The 22,781-nt window shown below is 38.1% G+C and overlaps 1 protein-coding gene across 1 annotated transcript in view; it reads right to left on the bottom strand.

Annotated features, from left to right (window-relative positions):
• The window catches only part of COL11A1 (collagen type XI alpha 1 chain), a gene marked incomplete at its 5' end in the record, with an annotated part of 200,489 nt that overhangs the window by 83,829 nt on the left and 93,879 nt on the right, over nucleotides 1-22,781 (bottom strand). Inside the window, 8 exons of the mRNA XM_067538274.1 lie at nucleotides 1,911-1,964; nucleotides 4,670-4,723; nucleotides 8,607-8,651; nucleotides 8,745-8,798; nucleotides 8,963-9,007; nucleotides 11,246-11,299; nucleotides 15,582-15,635; nucleotides 22,117-22,224. Coding sequence (XP_067394375.1) covers nucleotides 1,911-1,964; nucleotides 4,670-4,723; nucleotides 8,607-8,651; nucleotides 8,745-8,798; nucleotides 8,963-9,007; nucleotides 11,246-11,299; nucleotides 15,582-15,635; nucleotides 22,117-22,224 — 468 coding nt within the window. The remainder of the gene's footprint in view (nucleotides 1-1,910; nucleotides 1,965-4,669; nucleotides 4,724-8,606; nucleotides 8,652-8,744; nucleotides 8,799-8,962; nucleotides 9,008-11,245; nucleotides 11,300-15,581; nucleotides 15,636-22,116; nucleotides 22,225-22,781) is intronic.

The following is a 22,781-nucleotide window of genomic DNA, read 5'->3' as shown; positions in this document are numbered from 1 at the left end:
GGGTAAGATATAAAGCCAGGAAGTTTGCAGCAGAAAGGGGCTGAGGGGACAGAATGTACAGTTGCTCTCTGATCACAGAGAATTGGAAGGAAGAAATCCAGGCTGATCAAAAGCCCTGGTATCCTGTTCCTGATGGAACAGGATGGGGAAGACAGCCTGTGGAAGGCAGAGTAGTAAGAAACCCAGGGAAAGAGCAGTGAGGGTTGAAACTGTGAACCTTGGCTGTTGATGATAGCATCCCTGGGCTGGAACCCAAATAGTGGGTGGGCCCAGATTCTTTTACCAGCCACTGATAAAGAGACACAGAACAGAATGTTGCCTGGGCCAACACATGGACAAATTGTCTGGTTGGACCTGCCTACCCCAGAAGGAGAAGACTATATAGTTATCTAGCTGGAGGGTTGAGTGATGAAGAAAGAGGATTCCTACAGAGTGAGAAGGGCCATGGGATGAGCAAGCGAAATCTGGCTGAGCTAATCTGGAGACCAGCTATGGGGAGGTGCTAGGCTGTGAACAGAGTTCACTCACTGCTATATCTTCCTTTACCTTCATTGTCTACCTATGTAAAGAACAGGTACAATCTGACCTCATATTAGTTATGGGCTTTGAGCCTTATTCAGCACTCCTTACTCAGGTAAAATTATCACTGATGCCAACAGGAGTTTTCCCTGTGTAAGGAGAGAGAAAGGAATGCTGAATTTGGCCCATATTCAGTGAAAATGTCTTGGGAACATCTATTGATTCCACTTCTGCAGAAGACAGATATGTTTCAGAGCATATTCGGTAATTCTTGATGCTCATGATTCTCTACTTTTTCTCCTGTGATATTAGCAAATCTGCTCTTGCAATCTGATCTGAGAACAAAAAAGTAAAGGATGTTTGTGAAAGAAGTAATGAGCATCAAAGGAGATCATAGCAACAGAGAATACTCATTCAGTATGGCCTGGATGGATAACTCATTTGTGCATTCATCACAAACTCATGACAATAAAGTCCTTATACTACCCAATCATGTCTGTATATAAGCAAGCAGTGCATACCCTCATAATATTCTTGTTGCAGTTCTTATGAAGGATGCTATAAGAAGCTGAGACCACTCTAACATATGAGAGGGAAATTCTGGTTCAGTAAGTAAGCTTTTTGTATTTTTCACATTTGTGGAGGTGAATTAAGAGTTGTGCAGCAATGTCTGCTTAAGCAGCTGATGCATCCTGATTAGTGAAATGCTAAATCAATGATACCTGGACCTAAGGAAGTAATTGTAAATAATTTAGATCAAAATAATATTTTTTTCATTAAATTGCCCAATTTTATTTCTTTACATTTCAGTGGGATTGTAGTTCATAAATCCAACATGTCTAAAGTCCTACCCAAATGTACATGTATCCTTATAGAGATGTTCTTCCAGTAAGGAAACCCAAACAATTCTTGGTTTGTTGTATGAGGTGTGTGAGTGTGATTCTGCTTTTCTAAATTGTTGGCTTTCAAGTTTCCTAGCTGGCTGGCACCAATACTTTGTTCTGCCTTGTTACATGGCTCTCAGTGAGAGAGGCAAATATTATGTTGTTCCCCACACGTCTTCTTCGAAGTTGATAACTGAGTATTATGTTGCTTCACTATTTATTGTAAACTTACAATCAGTTTGATGTTATTTAATGGAGGAACAACCAGAAATAATCTCATCCTTACCACATGAAGACAAAAGCTCTCTGACATCTGACCCAGTGAGTTCTAAAGGATTTTTGCTTTCTATAAACAAAGTTAGGTACCAACAAAAAATCACTTCTCACTTTTTCCTGAAATTTTAGATATAAAGTAGGGAACCATCTTTTAACTGACCCCTTTTTTTAAAGATCACAGTGAACTAAGCAGTGTGCAGCGGCCTGAAACAGTAGAATCAATGTACTTACAGTCTCGCCCCGCTGTCCTGGGTGCCCTGGCAAGCCATCTTTCCCGGGTGGCCCCTGAAAGTGCAAGCAAAATAAATCAAAGGGGTTTCTCAGTCATCTCTAGTTCTTAAAAAGTACAATTAGTCCTGATAATCTCTATGATATTTTCAAGCTTTCAGGCCAGCACTCAGAAAAGTTTTACTGCTTTGATAGCAACTTGATATAATTTTAATATTTCATTTTTCTGCTCACTTCTTAATTCATGTAAAATTATCTGGATGGTGACTTTTATGTGTATATATGTGCATCCATGTTCAAAATGGATATTTAACATTTCAAAATTCAAAGTCCCTACTTTCTGTCCTCTTGTATCCTGTACTTAATCCCTGAATTAATTAAAACAGTTTTAAAGATAAATTTCTGGGGAGTTGTGGTTATGGCATTGTTTAGCATTCAGCAGCATCAAAAAGATTGCAAAAATGATTAAACCAAATACATTGTGATTAAAAATCACAGATCTGATTGTACCATCCTGACTCCCACTGAGCACAGACAGATTCCAAGAGCAGCACTATTGGTCTAGACTGTTTTCCCAAGACCCATGCACAGCGGGCATGAATTTCCTCCTCCTGCACAGTAATGGGTCAGCTGACTTTGTGGCATTTCCACTTCTCCTCGTTCTCGTTGGTTGTGTGTGGGGAGCAGAATCACACTGGGCCTGCAAAAATAATCTAGGAAAGGTAACATGGACTAAGACTGTTTTTTCTACCTTTCTGACAGAACTCCTTCCACTAGGAATAGTCTCAGCCATGGGAGTCCCTTGGAGCCATACTGCCAAGAATCTGTGGGTAGTGGGGTGGGAAAGATTGGGACTTCCCAGTGGGTGTGGAAGCATGGGACCTCTGTGTGGGTCATCCCAGCCTCCTGAGGATCCTCTTGGATCAACGTCTCTCATTCCACAGTGGGGCAATTTCCTGCCCGGCAACAAGAACACAGAAGTGGAAATCTATTTGATCTTTTCTGCTTCTCCTATGGGTTTTACCGGTCTGGCTTATTCATTTCAGTAGGAGTACTCACAGAGTAAGGTACTACAGAACAGAAGTATGAGAACATGGCAAATTGGGCCCCACATTTTTGAAAGACTATAAACTAATGCAGGTCAATCAGGAATACATCCCTAAACCAAAACTGTATTCAGTTTGTGCAATGCACTCCATTTAGTAATAGTTTGCCAGTAACAGACCGTATCGTTTTATATTAATTTGAGCATTTTTAGGCTTAAGGGAAAAGAGAGGGAGAGAGACCTCTAGTGGTGGCCAATCATCTCTACTGAGGGTACAACTAAGAAATGTGGAGGAAAGAAATCGACACATCAACTTCACTCTATACCCATCCTCTTAATATATACAGCATACTAAAGCGTATCAGGATTACTCTGTATAGTGAATATCACACACTCTCTAAAGCTTGTTATTCAGATGAAGAGAAAGGGTGCTGCTACACTGACAACCAAGTACAATAGTAATATAGGAAATGCACTACACTGAAACTAGTGTCCTCTGTATTAATCAGATTGCAGGGTTATGATTTTGCTTTCCCATGATACTACTTTTCAACCTTTTTGTTTATTGTTGTTTTTTATCAGTACTTTGTACTTTATGTTTTATTCTTTTTCATTCAAAATTGCTGGATAATTTCAGCCCCCATTTTGCATTGGCCTTTTACGGGCACCTAATAAAAATGCCAGTAGGATTGTTAACCAGCTAATTCCAACAGGAGAATTTGTCATACCTATCATTCTAAACCAAAGATTCTTTTGATCTCAGAATATCAAAGCCTTTCCACAGATTTTTGGCTGTATACTTAGATAACTTATTCAAAATAAATTCAGTCAGGATCTGGAACAGAAAGTAATAAAGAGAGAAACTGTGTGTATCCTCATTGTAGGTGTGTTTAGGATGAGCTTTGAAGAGCTAATTACGGGAAGTGATTTTATGTAAATGAGTTTTCTTCGCTTCATACCAGTGCTGCGTCCAGTTCATTTGTCTTCTGTGCATACAGTGGAACAGAGATTTTTTTTTTAAACTTTCCATCAAATGAGAATTAAGGCATGGTCTATTGTAAAAGTCTTGGATCACTAACATTTGAAGGTACAGTGCAACCACCTAGTCAAGGTTCCCTTCACTTTTTATAAAAATAAATAAAATGTAAGAAGGACTTAAATGACAGGCCACAACAGCTCCAGAAAGAGCATTGGGTCAGAAATCTGCATTTTTAAACAATATATGTATGAGGTGGATGGATTTACATGACAGACTTCAACAGCTAAAAATATTCTTACTAATTAATGAGTCAATTTACATTGTAACATACCCCTAAATATTTATTTACATATAACAGCATGAAATGCCTATAAATATTTATATGGTAACCCTTAGTGTGCCATATTTCTCAGACATCATAGGTAAGATGTCTTTTCTCCCTTTCCTTTTAAAATCACCTTTTAAAAGAATATTCACATCAGCAAAACATTTACAAACAGAACAGGCTCAGCCTTCACTTTGAATATCTGACTCCTTTGGGTTTATATAACAGGCTTTATGGTAAGGAATTTAGGGAAGGCTTGTAATCCTCATGCATTGAGGGACCAATCTGATTAATTATAATGCAGCCTAACACCTGAGCTGCAAGCCCTAACACACTTGTTCAGACATTGACTTCAAAAAATGTTCCCTGCCAAATCTGCATAATCGTTACATATACCTTCAAAAGATACTTACAGGAGGTCCCTTTGGTCCAGGGAATCCAACAGGTCCTTGAGGCCCTTGTGGTCCCTAATATGAAAATAAGCAAAAAGGTAAACTACTACTCCAGATGCTATAACATTAGAGTGAAGAGTTTGCTTCACTTATGTAACACCAGCTTCATGGATAACAGCTGGACGTGTAGATAAAGCGAGCTATTCCACTGCATGTGAATACAGTCAGCAGTTCAAAGTCCCACTAGAACACCCTTTACCAAATTTGGGGCCACTAATCACTAAGAAACATTTGTAATTTTTCCATGCAACCAGTTCTAATAAGGGATGTGCAATTATTCCTAACTTGACTGCATTGCAGCCTTTTGTTGTTCAGCTCAAAAGTTCATATTAGCCAGTGCTCACACTCAGCCAATGGTTTGTAGGTACTGTCAAAATTACTCAAACTTCTGCTGCATGGGAAGTAACTTAATTTCTGTATATCTGAAGAACAAAATTCTTGCTTGCCAGAAAAATACAAACAGAGACACCATCTCTGGAAAAATTATGCTGCATGAGATTTTTTGTAGAAAGTTTTAAAAGAGTAAAATAAGCAATTAGCCCACATGATGGCTAATTTTAGAAGTTCTCATTGAAAATTAACCAAGACTTTGTCACTCTTACCATAAGCATTTGCTGTTGAAATGCTGAATGGGCCCAGTATCAGTTTATTTGAGGGCTCTGTCTGTGTTAGAGCACACACAATACAAAGAAGTAAAAAAGAGCATTCAGATCCTACTTTCTGTGGTCACATAGCAAAAATGTGTACTCTGGTCATACAGTGCAAGACTTGTCCTGCTGTACCTGGTATATGATGTGTGGTTTTACTACGACATCAGCTGTCAAAATGTTAGAAATTTAAAGCAAAAGTCCCGAAAAGAAAAGATAATTCATACAGGATGGTGATGTTAGCTTTCTGCTCCTGTGATTAAAGCCCTGACTGTCTCAGAGTTCCTTAAACCTCATTCATTGCCGTCTGGGACATCAGGAAATGCAGGCCTTGAGCCAAATTATAGCCGCCTCTCCTGCAGTGGCAGAAGTGTTATGTATATGTGAGGGAAAGGCTTGTTTGTGCAGGGGCAGGCAAGATTTGCCCTTAAGTGAATCTGAGTCCTACTTAAAACTTGATTTTCATTTATTAGTGAATGAGACTCAACCCAATGGTTAAGCAGAAAATGTTCAGCAGAAGAACAAATATATATTTTCTGAGATTTTATAGCATTATCCACATTTTTAGAGCATTATTTATAAACTGTACCTGAACCCCCACCCCACCATTAAGTTTGCTCCATATGCTACATTCCTTGATTCAACTGTCTGCATCACACCAAGGAACAAAAAAGGTAACGAGAGTTGCTTACAAAGCAGAAACTCTTAACAAAAGCAGGGCAACTTTTGAGGAAAAATATTAAAAGTGGCTGACCCACTGTCCAAAACATATTAAATAAATTGCTCCCTCCCTGAAATGGGGTTAGAAGAACAGAACTCAATGGTTTATTTATTGCTAGTAGCACTTTCTTGGCCATAAATCCCTTTTTCCCCTTTGATCCTCAAGCCCTGAGGCTTTCTATTGAAACAAAATTTGCATTTTCTTCATTCATAACATGGGTTGCAAACTTCCGGCCAGTAAGCTGATGAAGATGTGAGAAGAATATTCTAGAATTTTAATATAATACTATTGAATGTTGATTTCCTTTTGTCATTATTTTTTAAAAGTTCTCTGTGGAGGATAGATGTTTAATATTTACACTGCTAGCAGCTGGAATATTTCTAACCAGACAGAAATGTTCCCTTAAAGTTCCTCGTTTTTTAGATTTAATTAATTAATTAATTGTAACAACTCTCCCCTCTGTCATGTGCCTCATTTTAGAGCACATGGTCACTGTACACAAGGGCTACTCTCATATCAAAGGCTTGTTGTGCTCCCATGTCACTTCATACCTTTGATCTAATCCATTTCCTCTCCATTGATGCTTTTCCTGCTTCCCATCAGATCTGCCCATTGTCTTCTACCTTCTCGCCCCCTTCCTGCAACACTGCCTCCTAACTCCACTCTCCCTAACTCCGTCTTCCAGCTCCTTCCCAGAGCTCTGCTTTCCAGCTCCCTGCAGCCTATCTCCAGGCTCCTTGACATGGAGGGATCTACAGCCTGACCTCCCACTCAACATTCACTCCCTACTCCAATTAATCCTCCCTTACCCCCGATTTCCCTCTACCTGCCCCACACAATTCAACCTCACCCACCCCTTCCTTCTGCCTCTCAACTGGGATTCATTCCCCGCCTATCCCTGTTCCACTCAGGTCCCTGCCTTTCACCTCACACCCACCTCCTCCCTGTCTCCTCCATCACCACCATCTACAGGCCTTCAACTGTCGCTTCAAACCACTGCTGCTGCTCTGTTTTACCTCTCCTTCCTAATCCAGTTACCACCCTTCAGTTCCACCAGCATGCAGCTGGACTCCAGGTGACAGTCTATTTCGTGGGATCTTCAGTTAATGAAAAGTCACAGGAAACAGATTGAAGGCTTATTAAATGGACCCTGTATTTTACATGTAGCTGCAATGCATTTTTCTGCATATATTGAGTGATTTTCCACCAGAAGTGTTGGCATCTTTTTTGTGAGCAGAGATTTGATGTTTAACTTTCATAGACATATACAGGCATGCACATTCCATTGTAGGAAGAGATGTTGATTAAAAGCTGACACGCTCTGTTTGCAATTATTAGGGAATATTCACTATATTTGGTTCAATGGTGGTTCCTGCAGACAGTTAAGCTGTGAGAGCTTGAGATTTCTATAAAACAGATTGTAAACAAAACACAATTCCACCATCTCCTAATACCATTTCTATCATACACCCTTGGTCTCCATTCTTTATCTCTGCAGCGTTGTTGGCTATTACTGCTTTTCAGACTTCTCACATATTCCCAGGAAAGTTTGTTAGTTGTCACTCTGCATGTGTTACTGTGTCCAGGTATCCATCCTGAACAGGGAAATACTGTAGCAGATGATGTGGCCTCTCACAACATGGGATGATGCTAGGTTGCTTAAGAAATTACAGTTTGAACACACTGGAATCAAATGTTGTTGAGGTCAAAAGGGAAAAGGAATCCCAGTTGTTTGTTTGTTTTGTTTTTTAAGCTAAAGGTTACAATTCATGTGCTCTATATGGCTGTGTGAAAATAAGGCACAAATACATTCACATGAAGATTGGGATGAAACAAAATGTAGTCATCTGAACTTTAGCCTCTCCAGGTAACCCAGTGAAAGGGCAGATTCACTGATCTGTAGGAGTTAGATTCCTTGCTCTGTAATTACAAATCAATTTTATAAATTTTTCTATGTGCTACTGTATAATAGACAGACTCTATTTGATTGTGTATTGATTAAACTTTAATATAATGCTGTGGAATCTATTTTATCCAGTGGCAGAGTTCTCAAGCATGTGAAACATGTTTACGGGAATTCTTAGCTAATTAGGACAAAAAAATCAGCTGCTGTCAATTTATTAGCTTTTAGAGGCATTGAGTACGTTTTAAAACCCATAGACTAAAAGCAACTCTGCTGAACGGGGCACTTTTATTTAGCAGTGAGAATCTCATAAGGTTCTGAAATGTAATTTTGTTTGGATCTGCACCCAAGAGTCTGGATGGCTATCTCAATCTCATCCCAATTATCCCAAATTCTTAAGTGTGCAAAACTGAGTATCTGAGAGGAAAAATAAATTTTCAAGGCTTCTTGCTTCTAGCTGGGCAGGAAGGACAGCGCTGTAAGAAAGGCTTCCCTTGTGGCACAGTATGACAGTGCATCTGCTTCATATCCCAGCCAGAAAAGTGAAAAGACCTGAGAAGCAGGAAGAAAGAGAGAGGTGCAGAAAATAGTTATCGAAGTGAGGAGGAAAAGCTATTCCAGACCTACCCTTTCACCTGGTGGGCCAGGAGGGCCATCATTGCCTGCAGTGCCCTAGAAAATAAGAACAATTTGTTCAAAGGTAAAGCCTGATTTTCTTTAAGAGAAATACTTGCCGCAAATCATTACATAACATCTGACAATTACCTTAGGGCCTGGTTTTCCCGTGGGACCTCGTGGGCCTCTTGATCCTCGTGGACCCTGTAGATTTGAGACACAGATGCAACTAATGACAGTTATAATACAGAACAGAGTGTCAGAGTCAGCCACGCATTTTTACAGGAGGTGTAAAACATTATTACAGAGGTGGCAGTCACTAAGGGAATGCAAGTAATGATTTTAAACTAGCAAAACAAAGTACATACTGTTGGTCCTCGCTGTCCCCTTGGACCTGGTTTGCCATGTAAACCCTGCCAACGAAAGTTCAAATAAATCAGCTTAGCATGCGGCTTCTTACTGGGAATGAAAGTTCTGTTGTTGAAATGGGGCAACGTGCAACTCTCCTAGGACTAAATGCTATTTTACCTCCTATCTGTTCTGCATTTTAATTTAAATAAACAGATTCGTACTAAAACTGACCATCTTGTGCACGTAGCTTAATTCATTAGCTTCTATCTTAGGGCTAGATTCTGCCCTTGGCACCAGAGCATGTTAATGTGGCTCTGAAGGCGCTGTGCAGCAACTGGAGTTCCTGAGAGGAATTCTGGGTCAGCTAGAATTCCTCCTTGGAACTCCCCGGCAGCAGCTCACTACACCATCCTGGAAGATGCCCTCTGGACAGCTCCACTGGCTAAAAAGGGAAATAGCACTGGCAACCATTACCTCTTTGTAGAAGGGAATGGGGAGCGTACTGCATAGCCCTTGCGTAGAGCCAGACAGAATCTTGGCTCTTAATATGTAGCTCCAATATGTCTTTATTAAGCAGAATCTATAGATTCCCTTCCTGAGGTGGCCTTTACACTAGGATTGTAATGGATTCTAAAGTGAAGAAGCTTTTAATTCAAGAAGCAGTGTTCTCCTGATAGAAAAAAGGAACACAGCGACTTACCTGTTAAAATCTAAGTGGTAAACCAAACAAAATATAAGTGGAAACGGGATCTTCATATGAAGTTCTTTTTTTAAAAAGAATTAAATGTATATTCCTATTATTTTGCCATCATACAAGATAATACTATATTAGTACTGGGACTCTGGCAACAGGGTTGTTTCACTGCTGTGTAGACTTCGGACCCTGTGAGGTGGGAGGGTCCCAGAGCCCAGGCTCCAGCCAAAGCCCAGAAATTTACACAGCAGTGAAACAGCCCTGCAGTCCATGCTCTACAAGTCTAGCTCAGCTGGCATGGACCAGCCATGGGTGTCTAGCTGCTGTGTAGACACACCCTTTGAGGCAGGGACTGTCTTTATTGTGTGTACAAGGGGTTCTTGATCCATGGTTAGACTATCCTACTATTACTACGCCCTGTCACAGATAAAAGCCAGTTACGCTGGCCTCAGTTCAGTAGTCCATGCTTAAATGCCTGGCTACATGGAGGCTTTCCTTGACATCCAATAACTGTATAGGTTTTCATATTTTAAAGTATGCACTTGTCCATGTTACAGCTTCAGGTTTACTGATTTAGCCCCCTGATTGATGGTTCAGAACAATGTTTTTAACACTACTTTATCCAGAAAATAGGGTCTGAATTTTTTTTTAAACATTCCTTGTTGTTGGTCAGAATTAAAAAAAAACAAAAACAAACAACCTGCCTTCAGCTCAACTAAAACCATTCCAAAAAACCAAAAAAAAGCAAACTGAAAATTCACAAATTTCCTATTTAAAGTGGTGAATCTGCACTCTTTTCCCCCTTGCTGCTAAATAAAATTGATTGGTAAGGCACAGTAATGATCTACATTACTTCAATTTGACTTAATGCCACACTGAGTTGGCATCTATGAGTTCCAAGTCAATCTTTCACTTCTGATAATTGTATCAGCTTCCTAATGACATGATCAGCCACATCTTGTTGAGCTTTATAAGCAGCAGTGCAGTGACCTTTTTTTTAATCCGTCTTTTTTTTTTTTTTTTTTTTTTTAAACAGGGGTTGGAGACTCTGCATATTAGCTTCTCCCTCATGCTTCAAATAAACGAAGCAGCAAAATCTGACATTTTACTTCTACTTGATAAGCATGTGTTCTTCATCCTGCTTGCTATAGTCTGATGAATCAGAATACATAGAAAATCCAAGTTAAATTTCCTTACAGGTAAATTGCATGGCACCTGGATAATTCACAATATATGAAAATGGTCCTTGCCAGAGGTCTAGCTAGTCCACTTTCCTGTCCCTGTTAAGTTTGTAATACCTGCTTCAGAAGACAATACAAAACACTCCCTAACGGACAATATTGAATAAGCTACCTGGTAAGAGAACTTCTAGCTAGTCCCAGGCACTGAGTGGCTGGGGTTAGTGCCCTTGAAGCAAGAGGATTTATGTCTCATGCAGTTTGATCCTATTTTATGTAACTGTGGATATTGTTCAATCTTATCCAGATAAAGATCCAATCTCATAATATCTCAGTGATCTCTTGATGCTTCTTGCCTTGATATCTTTTAGCAGACAGGGCCACAGGCTAATTAAGCATTGTGTTTAAAAAAAAAAAGTATATCATACCCTGGCACCTTTCTCTCCATTGGCACCTGGGAATCCTGGGAAACCAGTGGAGCCCTGTATAAGAAATGAATACGAATGTCATAGAATATCTATAACCCCACCACAATACATTACTCTAGAATTGAAGCACCATCACCCAACTGATGCAAAATGTACATTACATCTAATCAATGGAAATAGTTTTTAAAGATGTCAGCTCTGGTGAATATCTGTAAATTAACTTACCATAATGCCTCAAGTCCTGAATGCATTAAAAACATCAACATATATAATGCATTATTTTTCATGAACATCAATAAGAAAATGTTTGACTTATCTTCTCCAATCTTCTCCAACAGTCAGAAAGAAAGGTTCTTTAACCACCACTAGAAATGGCTCTATTCGGTCATAACCAAGAGAATGAATATTGGGAACTTGCCTCTGGTGAATCAGAGTGGCAGAACTAAAATCCTTTTCATAATGCAGTATCAGTGTTCCACCAGAGCACTCTTGTTGGCCTTATTACTCTTCCGGTCACTATTTAAGAGGGCTGATTTGCACTTTTGTTTTGTTTTCAAGTGGCTGTTGCAATGTCACATTTCTTTATTGTAACTGTCACGTTATGACTAACATAAAAACTCCAGTTGTATTTGAGGTTGGTCACTCAATAGAAATCATCTGTTTTAGCAGAATTCTCTTTACAGTGTTCTGTATAACCCAACACTGACGTGGTTGTGCAGTGGGATTGTATAGAGCCCAAAACCTAACTTGGGCTAAGTTTCAGGAAAGAGTCTTGAGTCAGGGATGATATTGTTTGCTAAACTCTACCTGTACCTTTTTTCCCCATCACCCCCTCACAAAGCCCACCATGCCTTCTGACTTCAACAGCAATTGCACATATGTATTTATTTGAAGACTACGTCCTACTCTTTATTATAGACACCTCCTTTCATATATGTTTCCACACACCCACATCTATATTAAAATATATATAATACCCCTGTGAGCTCTCAGATCAGCTTTAAAACCAGAGTGTCTCTGCCAGATTTAGACATTGTGCAGTTTGCAAAAAGCCCTGAGTTTCCTTGTCAGGAGAAATATTTTTCTTGAGATAACCAGTCATGATTGTCACTTACCTGGAGACCATTCCTTTACCCACCCTGATGAGCAGGGATAGTCTTCAAGGAAACAAGAGCTCTGCAAAAGAGCTTTTTGCTAAGTGATGCCCCCCTCTTATCTTTCCAATGAGAACAATATTTATGTCCCAGTGTTATGATCAAAGTTGACAGAGTTGCTCACTTTATTCATAAAAAAGTGACTACTGGACAACCACATGCAATTAATTTACAGAACTGTGTACCATAACAAACTTGGAGGTTATATGCTCTTGTAGTGCATGAAATTTAGGCAAGCCTAATGGATGCTCCCAGTAATTAACCATTAACCCTAGCCACATGAAGCGTTCATTTTGACCTATGAAGGAAGAATCTAATATTCTGTGATTTAGAGAGAATTTAGAGAAAGTGATGATCATCAGGAAAATATCTGTTAAACTTAGCTGATGAGCTATAAATGTCACCATTCCTTCCACCACAACAAAATGGTTACAAGGACAAGGAGAACTGACATGAGCCAATAAATACAGCTGTTTCCAAAAACTATTCCTTTTTGACCCTCTCCCCCCATGTAATCCTTTACCCTTTTCACTTCTGTCATACCATTCAGGAGGATAGTGTTGGTTTGTCAGCTGCCAGTGCACTGATTTGCTATGTGGGTGAGCTGAAGTTAGAAAAGACCTTTGACTTGACACAACTTACTTTCAAGTTACTGGAGATTAAAAATCACAAGCATGTTTGGTTTGGCCTGTCAACAGGGTAGTACTGGCCATATTCTGCTCAGTTCCCTGCTGATAGCTCATCAACGTGTTAGTGTTTTTTATTATTGGTTTAGCAACAAGTAAACATCTAGCTAAAATGTAAATAACCAGAATGTAAGAAAGAACAGCTCCATTCACTTTGTCGCATCAATTAATATTATTTTCTCTGTCTTCCTTTTTAAGTTCTTCTTTAAGGTTTCCTTCTAATATATCTTATTTATGACATGGCATTCTATTTACCCACTAACTGAGCTGTCTTTTTGGAGTCAGACAGCCTCAGTGTCGATGGTTTTAGTGAACAGGGAAAGAAGCAATTTCTTGTTTGAATTTTTTTCACCAGTTGTGATTTAAATTTGTGTAAAACCTGAATGAAGTCTAATTTTGTATGAAGTCCCAAGTGTGCCCTTAAAAATTTGTGTTTATAAGTACAAGAGTGAAAAACGGTTCAGACATTAGCATGAGAGGCTTAGCTATAAATATTTAATACATACAGGTTTCTAAGAACTTCCTGCAATCAAGCTGATGAGGACTAGATTTGAGAAAAATACAGTAAAATTATTTTATAATGGTACCCATGTCTAAGAACTGCACACAGAAGCAAATTCATGCAAGGCGAATTAATGGCAGAAAAAATCACTTTAAATCATCTACTGACTATTGGACAGGACTTCCTATTTTCTTTAGACAACCATTATAGACTGTATGCACCTTTGATTCTGTCATCCTTTTTAATATTGACTTCAACAGGACTATGGGTAGAAAAACACACTATCCAACATGAGGAAGGGTGGCCAAAAGAGGCCCTGCGTGACTTGATGCATTGTAGCAGTTAACACTCTTTCTAATCTGGTTCCTAAACTTCTGGAATAGCCAACAGTGTTCAAAATTAGTTTGAATAAATTTCAGATTGATGAAGATTTAACTTAATGTAATTCCCAGTGACATCTATATTGGAAAAAATCCACCAATTTTCTTTGAAGTGTACTTTTTTATTCTTAATGGTGAATAATGTAAAACCTCTTTGGATCTTAGATATTTCAAAAGAGATTTGAAATAAAGGATTACAAAAATGAAGACTGAAATCTCCGACATTTAGGTTAAAAGGGAAAAGTAAGAAAAAATCTGTTCATCAAGAGTATTCACCTTGAAAAATGCTTTTTCCTTAGACTGCTAGGGTCTATTTAATTAACACAGAGTATTCAGTGAATAAATATTCTTAAGAGAGTTCACTTAAGAGGAATACAGGACCAAAATGTAGGCTATAGACATAAAAACACTTGAGTTAGTTATCCAGAAAGTGTTATCTCTGCCAAAAAATCACCACTTCAGATTTGAAAGTAAAAGCAGATCCCAGAATTTAGACTAGAGGAAAGCTCAATATTTTAGTGAGGTGCCATTCAGTCCTGCTAAAGGCGTAAGATATTTTTCATTTACTTTACTATGCATACCCACTTGTCTCATCTTTGACACCCTTAGAAGGTAAAATGTAGAAAGACATGCATAGACACTAGGAAATGTCCCTGACATTTTTAACGTTCCCATTCCTGCCTAGTGTCAAGAGGAGGTTTGTTTTTTTAATAATAGGTCTGGCTAATGTTTGCTTATTCTACGCAGAGCTTTTCTCTCAGAGATGTATTAAGTTGATCCTTTTTAAAATGTAATTTACAATTATTATGTCTTTATAAATAATTTAGAAACAGAACTAGCTAACACAGATATTTCCTAGTGATGACAGAGCCCAAATAATACTAGAAGGAGGGACAACTACAAAAAGAAACAAACGAAAATGGGAGTTGTGGACAGAAGATGGGGAATTAACCTAGGAGTAAGAACAAAGCTAAGCATTCTGATCATATGAATGTCAAGCAACAGATATCAGTCACCCGTAGCTCTTAACAGAAGCAAAGGAAAATTATGGAGAAAACAGTGAAAGACAATATTGTAGGAGTCCAGCTCCTATCCTTTATGATCTCACACCTGGAAGTGTGTTGGAGATCTTAGACAGCTCTTTCTGTAGCTAGTGGAAGACGGCAGAAACATAGCAGTGAGAGTCTAAAGGCTGTATCTGGATCCTCAGACCACATGAAAATTCCCATGGACATCAGCATGAGTTCTTTGGGCAATATTTGGCTTTTAATCTTAAAGAAGCAGGAGTATCAGCAGTTTGCTCAGTTGGTGTGTATAGTAGTACATTGCTGGGCACAGATTTATAATGCAAGTAAGGTTGGCTGGAACTTAAATGTTGTGTGGCTGGGAGGAAGGTGAAATAGTGGCCCACAGTGAACAATTGTTATGAACCTAACACATTTTAAATGTAAATTAAAACATCAGGGCCAGGAAAGAAAGAGTGAGGAATAACGTGGGGTTTGATGCTCCTGTCCTCCTTTCTTAAATATATAACTAAAAGAACAGCTGCTATTGTGGCTAATTTGTCCACAGCATATCTGCTCTTGAGTGCCATAAACAAAATAGCTTATTTACCTTTGGACCTTGTCTTCCTGGATATCCTGGCAGTCCTGGAACACCAAGTTTACCCTGTAATAAAAAATATATATGTTGTTTCTAATAGCTTTTATGTAGTTTAGGCATAACTTTATGTAGAATTTGTTTTCCTCCATAACATATACAATTAAATATTTTATTAAATTTATCTTCATGCTTCACCTATTTCCCTCCCGAGAACTGGCCAATTGGCTTTGTTCCCAAAACCCTTTGTTTTGTTCATTCAGTTCCAAGAATGAAATCCTTATCTAGCTGAAATGGATGAAATTTTGCCATTGATTTCAATGAACCCAAGATTTTACCCCAATGCTCTTCCAATATTGTAATACAGTGACAATGGTAACAAAACATTAACAAATCCTTTAACACAAGAGGTGATTACCATAGCAGGACAATCAATGCTCTTCATTTTGTACCACATGATGACTACTTTTGTTTCTTTATTTATAGTCTCCATGAAAGACAATGGGCATCTGAAGATCAAGCTCTACAGGTTTTCCTGAAGAGTTCTAAACTATATCAGAAAATGCCATTGAAAATCATACTGCAAAATAATCCAATATCACATAATATATGGCGCGTTTAGAGAAAAATGGCTGTCTTCCCAGCCTGAGACAGGAAAATAGCAGGAGTAGATCTGTCTACTGATGGCTATTGATGTTATTAATTCTGTTGCCTGAAGTTGGGGGGTGGGAACACTGCTGTGTCCACATCTTCTAGTGTAGGTCCCACTCCGTAGTCTTAGGTGATGAAACAAAGAATGTATGCTAATTTGTCACTTTCAAAAATAAGGAAAAGTAGTTTTGGTCTCTATGAACCACAGCCACTAGAGAAGAATATGGGTATTGTAAACATTATACAGCATTCCAGGCCATCATATTTTTGAAGTGGGCTCTATAGAAAAGACATGAGAATGGAACATAATCTGGTACTCCAGCAATAATCTGGGATTCTAGAAAAGAGGTATGGAGGAACTTCTGCATGGAAAGTGGTATTTGACAAAATAAATGTATGCTCTTAAATAAAACAGATGACTAAAGATGCAGAATATAACTCATGTTCGTGGAAACTTGTTTGTGCCTGGCAGGAGACAATATTAAGGAAGAATTCAGCCATTTATAAAATTAATCACCACACTGACAATATTATACCACATCAAAGCCCACTGAATGCATTACAACTATTTAAGGTAGCATCCCTTGAAAGAAAAGTTTCACAAGTCTGACAATGCATCACACCCTGATAAATTCCGTGGGAGTCTTGCTACTGATTTCAGAGGGAGCAGGACCAAGTTGAGTGTTTGGAGTCTTTTTGGTGACAAAGACCATTTATGCCCATTTCCCAACCTTCCTTCAATATGTTCAGTGCTGGAATTATTGGAGCAAATCCAGCCCCCTCTTTCTTGGGTGTGGACGGTTCCCTGGCAGTAGGACCACGTGAAAGTGGGGAATACAGAAGGACCAAAGTAGTCTTCAGGACGTGGGGGAGTTGAACAGGGTTGGGCACTTTCCTACATGGTGTGGACCTCTAAGTGGGTGGCAGAAGGCAGGGCATGGATTGCTGCTGTTACATGGATCTGCCTTTTCTCCCTCGCCCATGTTGTTGTGGGGAGGTGTAAGGGTCACAGAGACTATTCCATCCATTGGACTGCAGAAACCTTCATGGAGCAATTCTCCAGATCATGGAGAGTGAGCACTCTCCCCCAACCCATTGCACATTGGGCCAGCCTCCAGGCTGGACATTTGACTCCAGATTTGGAATATAAGGAGTTAGTAGCTATAAAATGGGAATAATCTGGATAAAAAAATTCAGGGGCTCATCTAAATTAAGCCAACAGTGCTGTTAACTCTTATAATTCTGTCATAAATCTCCTGGTATTTGGTATTTTTCTTAAAGCTCCAGCTCCTGAAATCAAGAGGATTATAGGAGAACCTCAGCTTTCATTGGTGGGCAGGGGGGTGGTGCAAGTAGCTTTCTAGCCTTTGTGGAGTAAAGCTGGAAAAAATGAACCCTTAAAGCTAAAAAACCAGAATGCAAATTAATAGAACCCTAAATGTATTATATTTTAAAATCTTATGATTTAAAATAATTATTTTTACTCATATTTTGAATGTTTGCAGTTGGCTATGTTGCAAATCTCTTTGACATGTACATTCATTTGGAAATTTCATGACAACAATACACTTTCCTGTAGAATCCTAATATTTTAATGTTTTTGCCAGGTCAGATATGGTGTAGGAATAGCCTTTGTCATGGAGCCTTTGTCATGGTGTTTCAGTATTCTCAGTTCTGGCTGAAAACATAAAACGCAGGATTCAAACATTATAAAAGAAGCCAACTAAAGAGTCAATCACAGTTTGGGAAAAAGTTCCTATCAATTCTTGTTTTAATAGAACTTGTTCACTGATCCAGTTAAAATTGAATAGAAAGTGATATTCTGAGCTGAATTGTGCTTCCATTCATCCAGTATAATAGTTCTAGCCTTCTTTTGTTATATGTTCTTTGATTCATGACCTTGTTATCAACTGGCAGGGTATTTTGCAACATTTTGGGGAACATTAATTCATAAATAGTTCCCAATAGTTAAGTAAAGCAGAAAATAACTCTTCTTGGAATAAGTGAACTGACTTTTAAGATATTATTTGAAGACAGCTTATGAATGATTCCAGTATCAAGTCATAAATATAGCATTTCCTGAACTTCTAGTATGCAATGTAAATAAATCATTATGAACAGTAATGTTATGTTTATGACAAGAAGCAACTTATAATGAAAGAGGATTTCTTTCTATCTCTAAAATATACTCCTTCCTTTTTAGTTCCTTCTAGTGAAACTCCGGTACATGATTCTGGTGGTCTCCCCTAATACTGAGCAGCTGTATAGTCCTTTATATGTTTAAATACTGTATAGACTTCAATCTTTAATTATTTTTTATTCGACCTTCTCCTAAAAGATAGAGGAAATGATCACAGAAATGAAATTTAATAATAACTTATATACAAGTGATCATGACGTGATTATTCACTTCCACGTTAAAATGTAAAGTCCACACACACACACACACAGTGCTGTAATAGGGCCAATTTCAAACGTAAAACAATTATGAACCAAATTAGCTGTGATGAAGAATTTAATCAGATAAATGTGAATGATAAATTGTAATAATTTCAGAACACCTTACTATTTTCCCCAAAAGCCACAAACCCACAACAGAGGAAGAAGGCTACGCTGGTTTAAAAAAAAAAAAAACTGACCTGGTTTAGAAGGGAAGTGAAGACTGCTATAACAACAATGGAAGAAAGTGGAAGCTTATATTAATAAATATAAATCAGAAGTTAAAAGTGTAGAAAATTGGTAAGGGGATGAAAAGGGACAAAAGAAGAAATCTATGGGCATCAGAGATAAGGTAAACAAGGCGTTTTTGTTTTTCTTCTTTTAAATATTAGGAACAAAAAGAATCTTGACAATGGCATAGGTCCATTATTAGATGAAAACAGCAGAATTATCAATAATAATGCAGAAAAAATCAGAAGTGTTAATAAATATTTCTGTTCTGTACTTGGAGAAAAACAGATGGTATAGTCTCATCATATGGTGATTATAACACTGTTTTCATCCAGAAGAACTTCTGGAGGATGTTAAACAGCAGTTAATAAAGTTAGACGGTTTTAAATCAGCAAGTCCAGGTAACTTGCATCCAAGAGTTTTAAAAGAGTTGGCTGAGGAGAACCATTATTTTTTATTTTCAATGTCTTGGAGCACTGGGAAAATTCCAGAAGAAAGTAAATGTTGTGCCAACTTTTAAAAAGGGTAAATGGGATGATGTGGGTAATTATAGGACTGTCAACCTGGTATCAGTCATGGGCAAAAAGATCATGAAACAGGTGATATAGGACTGGATTATAAAGAATTAAAGGAGGATAAGGTAATTAACATAAATCAACATGGGTTTATGGAAAATAGATCCTGTCAAACTACATTCATTTTTTATGAGATTACAAGTTTGGTTGATAAAGATAATAGCGTTAATGTAATATACTTAGACTTCTGTAAGGTGTTTGACTTGGTACCACATATTTTGAATGACATCAAATTTACATGGCACACATTAAATGGCTAAGTGATAGATCTCAAAATGTAATTATAAATGGGTAATAGTCATCAAGCTGGTGTGTTTCCAGCAGAGTCCCTCAGGGATCAGTTCTTGGCACTATGCTACTTAATATTTTTATCAATAACCTGGAAAAAACATAAAACCATCACTGATAACAGTGACAGATGATGCAAAAATAGGGGCATGGTGAATAATGAACAGGGCAGGTCACTGACTGAGAGAGATCTGGATCATTTGGTAAAGAATGACAAGCAAACAAAGTTCATTGTAATATATATAAATATAAATGCAAACACCTAGGAACAAAGACTGTAGGCCATACTTCAGGATGTGGGGGGTTCTGTTCTGGGAAGCAGTGATGTTGAAAAAGATTTGAGGATAGTCAGCTGAACATAAGGTCCCAGTGTGACGCTGTGGCCAAAAGAGCTAATGTGATCCTGGGATGCATAAGCAGAGGATTCAGAAGTAGGAGTAGTGAGGTTATTTTACCTCTGTATTGGTGACCACTGCAGAAATACTGTGTCCAGTTCTGGTGCCCACAATTCAAGAAGGATTTTGGTAAATTGGAGAGGTTTTGAAGAAGAACCACGAGAATGATTAAAGGATTAGAAAACGCATTATAATGATAGATGCAAGGAGCTAAATCTATTTAGTTTAAGAAAGAGAAGATTAAAGTGTGATTTGAGTGCAGTCTATAAGTATATATATGGGGAAAAATATTTCATAATTGGCTCTTCAATCCAGCAGAGAAAGGCATAACATGATCCAAGGGCTGGAAGTTAAAGCAATACAAATTCAGACTGGAAATAAGGCACACATTTTCAACCATGAGGGTAATTAACCATTGGAACAATTTACCAAAGGTTGTAGTAGATTCTCCATCACTGACAATTTTTAAGATTGGATGTTTTTTTCTAAAAGATTTGCTCTAGGAATTATTTGGGTAAAGTTCTATGGACAGTGTTATACAGGAAGTCAGACTAGATGATCTCAAAGGCCCCTACTGGCCTTGGAATCTATTAATTTAATCCTCACATCAGACCCATGAAATTGCAGGGTTAAGTACCATTACTTCCATTTTAAAGATGGAGAAACTGAGACAGAATGGTGATATGACTTTCTTAAGGCCTATACTAAGGTAAAGCCAGGATTAAATGTAGAGTGGGTCAGAAAAACTTTGAAACCATTTTCCATCAAAAAATGCAGTTCTGTCAAAATTGAAACACTTTCCAAAATTGTGTTGATTTTGTCAATTTCATTTTGGGAAGAAAATTGTGGGGGAAATAATTATTTAACAATGTTGAAAAGACCCATTTTTATATTTTTAGAACAAAACATTTACATTTTTGTTTTTGAAAGGACTTTTCATTTTGATTTTGCGTGTGTATTAATATAAAATAAAAAGTCAAAATCAAAGCAAATCATTTTGATTTTGTCAAAAGGAAACAATCAATTGGACATAGAATGAATTAAATTAGATTTTTCTTTTGTGGAGAATTTGGAAATGTTGGGGGTTCGTTCCAGTTCAGAATAAAGCCAGTGTTTGAAATCTCACAGTCCTTTTTGAAATAATTTCTGGGCTCTGCAAAGACTAATTAAAACACTGCACCTCTTGATTTCCACATATATTTTCATTCCCCTGCTTCTCTTCTACCAAAAACTCCCTCCTTTTGGTCTCCTATTTATTACCGCCACCCAAAACATTACATCTGAAATCATCTTCCTCTCCTCCAACTCTAACCTTTCACACAGCATTCCTTCAATTCTCTTCTTCAGTTTCCTCTCTCTTTCCATATCAGGTCCAAGATCATTATTCTCACCGCCAAGATTCTACCTAGCATGCCCTCCATATATCTTAGTCTTTGTTTTTTAGTATGTTCCACTGTCCCACGCTTTGTTCAGTCTTCCTTTTTAGTAGCGCTTTTCTCTCCTTCTGCCACTCCTGATTTTGTGTTAATGATACTCCTTATACTTAAAACAACTTTTTTCTTTCCATTCACCAAGCAATTTCTCCTCCTTCAGATCTTCTGTGCAACCTTTAAGTGCCAATCCACTCTCCAGCGCTGTCTCCATCCATCTTGGGGTCAAATTATTTTCTTTGAATAATAGTTGTCTGTGTTAGATTAGACTGTAAACTCCTCAGGACAGGGCTTACTGTCTTATGTGTCAGGAAGTGCTATGCATTTCTATGTATAGCTACAAAATAATAATTTCCATTATTTGCTTAGTGTATGTGATCACCCTAGTGGCTGCCCTCAGCAGCCATAATATCCTACCACTACTATCTATAGCTAAAGGAGTTACTTTCAGTAGTAATGGGCTGTGGTTTTGGAGCTAAAAGTCCTGGTTGGATCCCCATTATGAGGCAATGTTTCTTTCCATTAGCTGTTGGTTACTGACCTTTTCACCAGCCTGACCAGCACCACCTGGGTCCCCTCCTGGACCTGCTCGACCTTTTGGACCTTCAGGGCCATCTTCTCCTCGTGGACCCAGTGGACCAACTTCACCCTAAAATGCAATATAGAATAAATACAGAATCACTGCCTATGTTTATACCAATGTACTGTGTGGACTAGCAGGACATCTTAACACTTATTTTTTAAAAGAAATAGTTATTTGAAAACATATAAATGAAGATTAGGAAAGAAATATTACTGCTAGGGCTCATTATATAAGTGCAGTGACATCCAAATTACACAGCATAATATTTTCACAGGTGTTGTGCATAGACATGAGTCAGGTAACCTGAAGCCCTTAGCAAGGGCTAGATTTAGCCATTTGTATTTATTGTTCTCCCCAAGCACCTTGTAAAGGCAAGTAAATTGGTCCCCTGTGAGAAAACTCTATCTAAATACTTACATGGCCCACCCGTCACTGCAATTATCTCAGTCCATAGGTCATGAGGCATTGTGGAAGACTGATTAGAGTAGGAAAGGATTCTGAACTCTTACAGGGAGTTTAAATACCTTTGTTGAGTGCTTTATTGTAAAAATGAAAAGTAAATGTAAAGAATGTCCTCTCCTCTTAAAGAGCCGAAGACATATCCAACAGGGCTCACTTCAGTA

Source organism: Emydura macquarii, unplaced genomic scaffold (genome assembly GCF_026122565.2).
Source record: "Emydura macquarii macquarii isolate MOO-44397 ecotype Brisbane River unplaced genomic scaffold, CSIRO-AGI_Emac_v2 contig_480, whole genome shotgun sequence".
NCBI classification, from domain to species: domain Eukaryota; kingdom Metazoa; phylum Chordata; order Testudines; family Chelidae; genus Emydura; species Emydura macquarii.
This window is presented reverse-complemented; position numbering and strand designations above follow the sequence as displayed.